Source organism: Hippocampus bargibanti, linkage group LG14, assembly GCF_051943395.1.
Source record: "Hippocampus bargibanti isolate YZ-2025 linkage group LG14, ASM5194339v1, whole genome shotgun sequence".
Classification (NCBI taxonomy): domain Eukaryota; kingdom Metazoa; phylum Chordata; class Actinopteri; order Syngnathiformes; family Syngnathidae; genus Hippocampus; species Hippocampus bargibanti.
The window spans coordinates 20,055,787-20,067,044 of record NC_142747.1 but is presented as its reverse complement, the minus strand read 5'-3'; the positions used below and the strand labels follow the sequence as shown (position 1 = coordinate 20,067,044).

General features: G+C 39.8%; 2 protein-coding genes across 6 annotated transcripts; both read left to right on the top strand.

Moving 5' to 3' along the window:
- The first annotated feature begins 72 nt into the window (after window positions 1–72).
- On the top strand, window positions 73–2,463 carry opa3 (outer mitochondrial membrane lipid metabolism regulator OPA3). Of its 2 annotated transcripts, none has more exons than XM_089013472.1 (3): window positions 73–161; window positions 538–745; window positions 1,692–2,463. In XM_089013472.1, exons 2-3 carry the CDS (start codon window positions 604–606, stop codon window positions 2,018–2,020), a joined length of 471 nt encoding a protein of 156 aa, XP_088869598.1. In that variant the 5' UTR covers window positions 73–161; window positions 538–603; the 3' UTR covers window positions 2,021–2,463. The 2 variants fall into 2 exon arrangements, with proteins under 2 accessions (XP_088869598.1, XP_088869597.1); XM_089013471.1 differs by having other exon boundaries at window positions 145–161; window positions 497–745.
- Window positions 2,464–3,373: 910 nt separating this feature from the next.
- Window positions 3,374–11,198, top strand: LOC148888761 (uncharacterized). Of its 4 annotated transcripts, none has more exons than XM_089013659.1 (11): window positions 3,374–3,597; window positions 4,195–4,280; window positions 4,957–5,011; window positions 5,205–5,365; window positions 5,462–5,605; window positions 6,465–6,647; window positions 7,528–7,717; window positions 8,586–8,687; window positions 9,810–9,879; window positions 9,977–10,131; window positions 10,979–11,198. In XM_089013659.1, the coding sequence occupies exons 1-11, from the start codon at window positions 3,398–3,400 to the stop codon at window positions 11,142–11,144; spliced, it is 1,512 nt and encodes a 503-aa protein (XP_088869785.1). In that variant the 5' UTR covers window positions 3,374–3,397; the 3' UTR covers window positions 11,145–11,198. The 4 variants fall into 4 exon arrangements, with proteins under 4 accessions (XP_088869785.1, XP_088869784.1, XP_088869786.1 ...); XM_089013658.1 differs by having other exon boundaries at window positions 6,462–6,647; XM_089013661.1 differs by having other exon boundaries at window positions 3,469–3,608; window positions 6,462–6,647.
- The last annotated feature ends 60 nt before the right edge of the window (window positions 11,199–11,258 follow it).

Below are 11,258 nucleotides of genomic sequence, written 5' to 3'. Positions count from 1 at the left end.
CTTCCTGAGGAATAGGCTCTCTTCGTTCACTTCAGAGAGCCGGCTCTTAGAACTGACTCGTTCGCGAACGACACATCACTGCTCCTCCCCTTCTTCCTCCTCCCTTCCCTACAAAAAAACGCAAGTAACCCGAGCCAGGTGTTTGAGCCGCAGCTGGCCAGGTAAAACATGCCTTTTATTTCATTTTTGGGAGGAATGTTATGTCATTTTTAAATAAATATTTCGGATAATTTGATGTTAAACATGCGAATCAAACCTCTAAAGATGGAGGACACTGATTCGCTGTGGCGACCCCTTGAAGGGAAAAGCCGAAAGGAAAAGATGTTATTAATGTTTGAATATTGTCATATTTCCAAATTAATAAATTTTCATTTTCAATTCCGAGTCACTGCGTTTGGATTTTAAATCCCTATTCAACAATCGACTTACAAAGCACAATTTACGTGTTCAAACATAATGAATGTAGTCATTGAACGGTGTGCTTTTGTTCGAACAGCGTCAGCTGACGTACCATTCCCACGTCTAATTGGTCACCAGGGTAATCACGTGATTGGCTTTAGCCACATATCCCGCCCCTGAATGTGAACTCACTTCCGCCCCAAGATGGTCGTCGGCGCCTTCCCAATCGCCAAGCTCCTTTACCTCGGAGTGAAGCAGTTGAGCAAGCCCCTCGCCAACCGGATAAAAGCCGGTGCTCGGAGTAGTGAGTTTTTCAAGAATTACATCTGCCTGCCGCCCGCCCAGAGTGAGTAACCGGCCCTTAAGGGCATTTTGTGACCGCTAGACTTCAGTGTCAAGCGTTCCCGGACCTTATCAACCTTAGATTCGCTTATCACCAATGAGATTGCGTTTCCTAAAACCCTCTATCCAATAGGCATCGTGAATTCTCTTAGATGACCAATAGTCGAACGGGAACAGGTGGGAGGGCGGGACTTATTTGTCAATGAATGCTTGTGGAGCAACCAAACGGTGAGTTTTATCACCTCACCCTCGCTGTTATTCAATAAAAACATGAAAAAAAATGACCTCAACCGCGTTGTGACGACCGATTTAAATTGATAAGGATATTTAGCTAACTATTTTCTGTTGAGCGTATACGTTAAATTAATGTAGTTATCCGCGTTGAAACAGCTTCCAGTTAAACGGCAGTAAATGGCAGCCATTGATTAGGGATGTGACATTTTTCAATAATTCATCCCATATTATCTAATACCATATTAAAGTCCATTTAAATAGCTTTCAAATGATGTAGAGATTATTGTTCTATGACAAATAATAAGGAAATAATGACATTTTTAATTTTCGAAATAGGGAATTTTCAGCCTGTAATTACACTGTTAAAACAATGAAAAACGGAGTTCTTTATTACATTTTAAACTATCATAACTTTCTTATTTTTTGGTAGATCTTAACGAGTAAGGTACCATTGGAAAGATTTTGAAATTCTCAACAAGAACAGAAAACACAAGAAAAGATTCAAAATATAAATTAGCAAATATCAACGATCGAATGCAGGTGGATTTTCGACTTTCGTCACTAAATCCTAGGAAAGAAAATTGCGTGTGGCTGCCGCTGCTCACCCACAAAAAAAAACGGATCCTGTGACTGTAAAGTGACCTTGAGAGTTTTGAAAGGCGCTTAGAAATGAAATGGATTATTATTATTATTATTATCTGTTGCTATGATTGCAGTGTACCACTGGATCGAGATGAGAACCAAGATGCGCATCATGGGTTTCCGCGGCGCTAGCATTAAGCCACTGAACGAGGACGCGGCGGCTGAGCTCGGTGCCGAGCTACTTGGCGAAAGCATCATCTTCCTGGTGGGCGGCGGCTGCATGGTGTTGGAATATACCAGACAGGCGGCGAACTCGCGGCGCAAAGAGGACGAGCTCAACCAAACGCTGACCAGCCTACAGACTCAAGTGGCCGAGCTAACGTTCACCACAGAGACGCTAAGTGCTCAGTTGCGGGAAGTGAATCGACTCGTAGTCTCCATTCCCACCCCCACGAAAAAGTGACTTTTTTTCTTGAAATGCTACGCAAACGGACATGAGAATAAAAAAAACGCACCACTGCGACATGTCAAGCCTGAAACTTCGACTTCCAAAAATGCCATCCCAAAATGAGGAAGAAGTGGACAGAAATGGATGTGATCACAGCAACTATGTATGCAAATAAGGGGATGACTATGATATTCATAGTGTATTTTCCGTGTCTGATATCGCATGCTCATTACAAAGTGGAATGGCCTGGGTAAGGACTTGCGTCAACAAATTCAAAAATGAATATTGAGGAAAATAGCAACCTATTTGATATTTCATAACTTGGAGAGGTTATGAGGTTTATGATTCATGTAACTCTCCTGATGGATTGAAAAAAAAGTTTGCAGTTTAAATCACAGTTGAATCACTTTGCTGGATTATGTGCAACTGATACAATGAATGAATGATGGTGTAAAATAAACAATAATATATTGAATTTATGTCATGATCAACTTTGGTGCACATTAACGCAATAATTATAATAATAATAATCCATTTAATTTCTAAGCGCCTCTCAAAACTCTAAAGGTCGTTTTACAGTCACAGGATAAGTTTTTTTCTATTTGAGTTACTTCCGGGTTGGGTGAACGCTGGTGCGTGGGGCTGCCTCTGCTCACCCACAGAAAAAAAAACCTCATCCCGTGACTGTAAAGTGACCTTGAGAGTTTTGAAAGGCGCTTAGAAATTAAATTAATTGTATTATATGTATTATTATTATTATCATTATATTATTATCATCATTATTATTATAATCATTATTATTTTTTATTATTGTTTTATTATTATCATCATTATTATTATTATTATATTAATAATTATTATTATTATCATTATTATTTTTATGATTATTATCATCATTATTATTATTTTATTGTTATTATTATCAGCATTATTATTATTACTATTATTATTATCAACATCATTATTATTATCATCATTATTATTATTATTATTTTATGATTATTATCATATCATAATTATTATTATCATTATTATTATTTTTATTATTAGTAATATTATTTTTTTATTATTATCATCATCATTATTATTATATTCATAATTATTATTATCGTTATTAGTTTTATGATTATTATCATTGTTATTATTATTATTATCGTGATTATTATCATTTTTATTATTATTAAGCACGCGCAGTGGTGATTTTTGCCGTGACCGCGAATTACCGCAAATGGAGTAAAAAAAACGTGTTGAGATGAAATGCGGACGTTACTGAGGACCGCAAACGGACGGTTAAAGGGGGTATGGCCATCTTGAAAGACACGCCCCCCATCTTTATTCCCCGGATGTACATTGTGGTTTAGCTAACATCGGTTGAAGCTAACGACCCCGGAAATGACACCCGTGAAGAGACACGCTTACGAAGCGCAGTTTAAACTACGAGCTATCGCTTACGCCGACGAACATGGCAATCGAGCAGCCGCCAGAGCATTCAATGTCAACGAATCTATGGTTCGCAAGTGGAGGAAGCAAGAAAACGAGCTACGCAAAGTTAAGAAGACGAAGCTGAGTTTCCGCAACAACCGCAAGCTACTGTATGTATAAGGTACTTTGTATGTTTTACCATGCCTGCGTTAAATAATACAAATAATAATCATGATAATAATAATAATGTGTCGCATGTCGTCGTGAAATACACAAAAAAATAGCACCTGAATGAAGCGACTTTTAAAACGTCCAAGCTATTGGAGCGATCGACCCCATCCTGTAGCTTTCATTAGCACGCAAGAAAGGCGAGAGACTTGAATAATAATAACAATAATAATAATACATTTTACTTACAAGCGCCTTTGAAAGCACCCAATGACGAATAGAACAACAATAGAACAATAAACATGATAATAAAAAAATGTTATTATGGATGACACACAACAATTTGACATTTTAATTCGGACTTTAGTGAGCATCCTGGCACTTGACATGCTAGATTTACTTTTGCGGGCCGAATAAAACGATGTGTCGGGCCGGATTTGACCCCCGGACCTTGACTTTGACACCTGTGGTCTAGCAGAAGAGTTCCCAGTCAATGCAAAATAACTCCCCGTATTTCCTACAGCATATATGTGATCATAAATGACTTCCGGAGATGATTATTTTAAGTAATTTACTAAGATGTTTGTTTTTAACTATAGAAACAAGAAGCACAATGAATTTGATTTGGTCGCACCGCCAACCGCTTGTGCTCCAGAGCAAGTCAACAATATGGATCACAGTCCTGGTAAGTTATTTAAAGGACAACCCACACCATTTTTTGTTTACAAATTGACATCACAAAAACTCTAAAATACTCAAAACACGCAGGATGATATTTTTAGTCAAATGCAAAACTAATTTAACTAATTCCCTGCCAGATATGTGCAAAAATGTGTCCACTGTAGTGCCAGGGTTTTTGTCATTGTCACTCGCATTCCAGGACCCACTGAATACAGACGCTCCCTAACTTACAAACATTCCGAAGGAATTAATCATCCCGTTTCCACAGTCTGATTAATTCCTTACACGGAGCTTTGTCGTCCTCTTCTGCCTCTTCTTGGTGCAACACGAAGTTTTCAGACCAAAGAAGTACAGCAAAATGCATTGATGTGATGGAAGGACTGCTACAATGTGTCCTTTTTTCGGTCAGGGACGTTCCTTCAGTGACGTCACGTACGGACTCGTCACCAACTCAAAAACAAGACTCCTGGAATATTCAGCGCGAGTCTTAAAACGTAAAATATAGCTATTTGCGGTGGAATCTTTGTCAAATACGCTCAGTAGAAGCCATTTTACAAATTACGGACACAACTTGTCCGGAGGTGTCGGTTGTCCTTTAAGGGACATTTTCATCCCACTCGCACTTTTTTTACGATGAGGTTGTGAAAAACATGTACGACCTGTTCTCTTTTCCGCTAAAGCTGAAGAGGACAACGCAGCCACAAGAATGACCTTGTACAATGACCTTCACTTGAGGTACGCCGTCATCCACCAATAATGATAACCTACACCCTAATACAGATGTTCCCCTACTTATGACCCCCGAAAGGTTTAATGGCAGGGTAAATTTTAGCTTTATTAATACTATATGTTGTAATGTGTCAAATACACAAAATACAAACATAGATTGTCCTCGCCGTGTCCCCCCTTTTGTCCTCTTTCTACCTAGTTTTTGCACAAAGGACATTTGGACGCAGCATCTGGATGATTTGAAGAAACTGAAAGTAAACCAGCTGAAGGACGCCCTCCAGCGCCGCTGCCTGGACACCAGGGGCCTCAAGATGGACCTGGTGGAGCGGCTCCTGATTGCGTTGCAGGAGAACGCCGGAGGTACCAAATCAGTTCTGGGTTTTTTTCATGGGGGGGGGGCACCAGAAATTTGTTCTGAAGAATTTTTGGGGGAAAAAATGACATTTGCGCTGCTAGAGGAAGACAAAAATGGAGATTGGAGCGATTATTACGACGAAGAGGTGACGAAGCTGGATGAACCGGGCGACAGCCAATCGGAATTGAACGGCAACCTTCCCGAAAGGACCTCCATCGCTGATGTCGTCATAAAACTTGAACCAGGTAATCAGCGAGCTGTTGACGTCAAACAAATTAAGTGACATCTCAAGCCATTAAAAAAAAAAAAATACTTATCAACAACAGACGCTCCCCTACTTACGAACATTTGAGTTACGAATAACGGTACATACATATTTTACCTATTTGATTACATGTTTATTTTTCAAAACAAACCAATACAGGTTACTTATATAAGCCTTAAACATACTTATATATATCTTAAACATACTTATATAAGCCTTCAACATACATTCCATACAAACTATAGCACTGAAGCAACTTAAGAACAAATTCACCTTACGAACGAGCGCTCGGTAACCTATCTTGTTTGTAAGTTGGGGAGCATCTGTATTCTGTGGGTCCTGGAATTCGAGTGACAATGACAAAAACCCTGGCACTGGAGTGCGACATGTTTTTTTGTAGTAACATATGTAGTATTCTTTCCAGTTGTACATGTACATATCTTTATAGGGCCTATATTTTATTCAATGTTTATTTTTCAGTACAAACCAATACAGGTTACTTATACAAGCCTTAAACATACTTATATAAACCTTCAATCATAGTTATATAAGCATTCAACATACATTCCATGCAAAATATAGCACTGAAGCAACTTACAACCAAATTCACCTTATGAACAACCGCTCGGTAACCTATCTCGTTCGTAAGTTGGGGAGCGTCTGTATTCTGTGCGTCCTGGAATTCGAGTGACAATGACAAAAACCCTGGCACTGGAGTGCGACATGTTTTTGCACATCGTCTGGCAGTGAATGAGTTGACAAAAAGGTTAAAGGTTAAATTGTGAATTGAGAAAATGAAGTGTGAAAGAAACTCATCAATGAATTTGCGCTACTAGAAGAAGACAATGGCTGGGATTGCTTCTCTGAGGAAGAAGACACCAAGCCAGATGTGAAACGCGAGCCGTGCGACAGCCAACCAGCGTTCGCCTCCGATCACGGCGTGTCGGATTTGAACGCCAACTTTTCCAGCATGGCCGCCGTCGCCGAACGAGTTGAAGGGGAAAATGGTGATAGCGAACAAGGTGAGTGCCAGTTAAATTCCTGACGCTTCCTGTTTCATTCATTCGTAAGGTAAATTTGTTCGTAAGTTGCTTCATTGCTATATTTTGTATGGAATGTATGTTTAAGGCATATATAAATATGTTTAAGGTTTATATAAGTAACCTGTATTTGTTTTTAACGAAAAATAAACATTTAATAAAATATATGGTCTAAAAAGATATATACATGTACAACTGGAGAGAATACTACATATGTTACTACAAAAATGTTCGTGTGTACCGTTGTTCGTAACTCGAATGTTCGTAAGTAGGGCAGTGTCTGTATTGGGTGGGAACAAGGTTATTATTGCTAACTATCTATATAATAATAATAATAATGCATTGTATTTATAAACGCCTTTCAAAACTCTCAAGGTCACTTTACAGTCACAGGATCAGTTTTCTGCAGGTGAGCAGCGGCAGCCACATGCGCCAGTGTTCACTCAACCTGAAAGTGACTCAAATAGATAGAAAGCTAGCTAATAGAAAGCTATTATACAGCTAATAGATAGCTAGCTAGCCAGCCAGCCCAGAAGTAACTCAAATAGATAGAAAGCTAGCTATCTAATATATGTTCAATAAATAGCTAATAGATAGTTAGCTAACTAGCTAGATAGCCATATAGCTAATAAATAGCCAGCTACATAGCTAGCCAGATAGCAAATAGATAGCCAGCTGGTTAGACAGCTAATCGATCGCAAATAGATTAGACTCTCTTCTTTCATCCGAAAAAAAGAGTTAATTCCTAAATGATATGGGGTCTGGAGTTATATGAACTTGAAATGAGGGCGGCTGTCCAAAATACAATGCAAAATATTAGTACGGCAGATCAACCGATGACATTCATTGTCCTTGGCTGCAGAAATTAGAGAGAAGATCAAAATGGAGGACGCCGTGGTTGCCATCGGTAGCGCCGGGTGGGCGGAGCCGAATTGCGGGCATGACGACGGCAGTCTGGCTGTACCGGCGAAAGTGGAGTCGGAGAGAAGCGGACACTACCGCCGAAAGCGACCGCGTGACGACAACCGGGACTGCAACGGCGAGGGGAGGAGGTAATCGTTCATTTATCGTTCAGCTAGTTATAGCTAGCTAGGTGGCTAGCTATCTGGTGAGCTATCTGTTGGCTATATATTAGCTATCTACTAGCTGGCTAGCTAGCTTTGTATCTGTGTATTTTCGTGACATTCAGTGTATTAGCTAACTAACTATCTAGCTAGCTAGCTATATGGCTATCTAGGTTGCTAGCTATCTGTTGGATATCTATTCGCGAGCTAGCTAGCTTTCTATCTATTTGATTTACTTCCGGGTTGAGTGAACGCTTGCATGTGTGGCTGCCGCTGCTCACCCATAGAAAAACTGATCCTGTGACTGAAAAGTGACCTTGAGAGTTTTGAAAGGCGCTTAGAAATGAAATGTATTATTATTATTATTATTATTATAATTAAGTGGTGTTCCATTTTCCACTTAACTTTTCGGCATATTTGGCGGACAAACACTCAACATTTTGAATGGATTTCGACTTACGACCGTTTGGTCGGAACGGAACTTGGTCGTAAGTCGGATGTTACCTGTATGACAACACAAAAACACAGTCATTCAATCTTCAGCACATTCTGCACCCTCTTTGCTACATGAAGCAGTTCCAGATGAAAGAGGAGAGGATCAAAGCGTCCTTTTCACCAGTGGATCAGAGACATCCTGGTGTATGAGCTAAATGTTGAAAGCAAATATGAAGCTGTAGCATCCATTGACGAAAAGAGAGACTGTTTCACGTAAATCCGCTTCACTTCCAAGCTGCGACATCAAATACTCACTTATTAGGAACTCAATGGATTGTTACATGCACTATTGCCCATCATGTGTTGGTTTATTTTGTCCTTTTGTCTTTTTTGTTGTTGTTATCTTTTGTATCCTTTTTAGGACCCCCGCAAGACCGGCAGAAATTCTCCCCGACGTCTTTGACCCGGAGACGGAAGAACAACAGCAACCTCAAACACGCACAACGATGGACGTTTCAGAATGGTAACGATGAACGATGTTAGCCTATCAAACAATTACGATTCAATGCTAGCAGTTTGTAAACGCTAATATTTGCGGAAGCGTTTGTGAAAACCCGGTTACCTAGCTAGCTATTAGCTGTCTGTTACTCCTCTATTAGCTGGCTGGCTAACTTGATCTATTTGAGTTATTCCCGGTTGACCGGGGTCACCGTTGCTGGCTGGCTAGCTAGCTGGCTATCTATTTGTTATATATTCGCTGTCTAGCTTGCTAGCTAGTTATCTCTTAGTGGTCTTTTAGCTAGCTAGCTAGCTAATTTGATCTATTTGAGTTATTCACGGTCGAGTGAACGATGGCGCGTGTGGCTGCCGCTGCTCACCCACAGAAAAACTGATCATGTGACTGGAAAATGACCTTGAGAGTTTTGAAAGGCGCTTATAAAAGAAATGTATTATTATTATTATTATTGTTATTATTATTGAGATACTTTAGGCTAATAGCTAGCTTGATTGTCATTTTACCATAAAGTGCAAGGAAACAGAAAATCACAAACCATCAATAATAATAATAATAATAATAATTCTTTTCATTTCTAAGCTCTCAAGGTCACTTTACAGTCACTTTTTCTGTGGGTGAGCAGCGGCAGCCATACGCGCCAGCGTTCACAACCCGGAAGTAACTCAAATTGTTAGAAAGCTAGCGAGCTCGCTAATAGATATCCAACAGATAGCTAGCCACCTAGATAGCTATATAACTAGCTAGCTAGATAGTTAGTTAGATAATACATTGAATGTCACGAAAATACATAGATAGAAAGCTAGCTAGCCAGCCAGTAGATAGCTAATATAGCTATTACCTATATTAGCTATCTACTGGCTAATAGCTATGTACTGGCTAATATAGCTGTTAGCTATATTAGCTATCTACTGGCTGGCTAGCTAGCTTGCTTGATAGCGAGCTTGATAGCTAATAATAATAATACATTTTATTTTAAGCCATAAGCCAGAAAACGATGCACAACACCGTAAATGCAGAACAGGAAGTGTGCCCGGTTGCTTATTTCAGTGATTTTTAAAAGAAAGTGTCAGTTAGCGATTGTTTCATCGATGGCTGGCAAAACAAAAACGGCCTTCACTTTTCCGACAGGTGCACTTGTGGGAATTGCTGTACAATGCAGACGGAATTAGAAAATGTCTGCTGCAGGGAGATCACCATGGTAAACCAGTGCTATATTTCAGTCATGGTGCTTTTATTTTGCTTGTGCTCTTTCAGTTTAAAAATTAAAGAAATACCTTCAACTTGTGACCGCATAGGTTGCCAGGAGAATAGAAGAAGCAGAACCGCCTGTAAACTGCATGACCTGCCACCCAGGATTTCTTCCAGTCTGCCTCAACATCTATTCCTTACAAAATGCCCTGAACGTTTATCAAGCACAGTATGGGAACTTGCAAGTTAGAGGCTACGAAAAGTAAGTGAGATGAAAGAATATCGACGCTATGCTACAGTTAAAGGACAAACGACATCAGAAAAACGTTTGATAGCATCTAAAATAGCCAAAACACGCAGTCTGATATTTTTTGGTCAAATGCAAAACGCCAATAAAAATGACTTCAAGTGTCCCAAAACTGCCACAAAATGACCTTGGAACTGGGCAGATTCAGAAAGTCCCGCCCCCTTCTTCGTGATGTCACGCTAGGATACTCCTTCACAAACTGCCTTGCTCCAGAATCAAAACAATGGCTTCAGAGAGTTCAGAGTCAGAGATTTTTTTTCTTGTTACTCATCCAGTTATGAATATGATACAAATAGTTTTGAAGAGAAAAGCATAAATGTTTGCCATCTATTAAAGAAGTCCTTCCGTATCAATTCGAGCCGTCTGGACTCCAACGTCGCGTCCCAGAAAAGGCACAAGATGGCACACAAGCTCCATTGGAAATGGGCTGATTTGTCCGCTGGGGATTTGTATCAACTTACACCTTCTTTAAACGATTCACTGTCGCGTTATTTATGTAGTTTTCCTTCTAATTTCGCTATCAGACCAAAGAAAAAGTACCCAAAATGCATTGTGTGTCGCTTTCTCGGTCAGGGGCGTTCCCTCCGTGACGTCACTTAGGGCATCGTCATCAACTCGCAAACAAGACTTCCTGAATATTCAGCGCTAGTCTTAAAAAGTAAAACATAGCTACATGTGGTGGAATCTTTGTCAGTAGAAATCATTTTACAAATGATGGACACAACTTGTCCGGAGGTGTCGGTTGTCCTTTAAATTTTGGTCACATGACATGAACAACGACTGATTTATCCTCTTCTGACAGCCGTTTCAGGGATTTGGCGTACAGGTCATTTGTCAGCTGGTGTTGGGGATATCTTGGCAAGACGTTTTGTGTCGTTCTTCCCTCTTGTGTGGTGCAACGAATCCACAGGGAGTTGGAGATGCAGCAAGCCAATATGTTGTATTCAAAGCTCCTCTCCCCTGATTGAAACATGACGTGAGATGCATGTTGTGATGAAAAGTTAAATAAAACATAAAATCCACGTGTTTGTGCGTCTTTACCTTACATTTAAAATATTCCAGTTTAATAATAATACATTTCA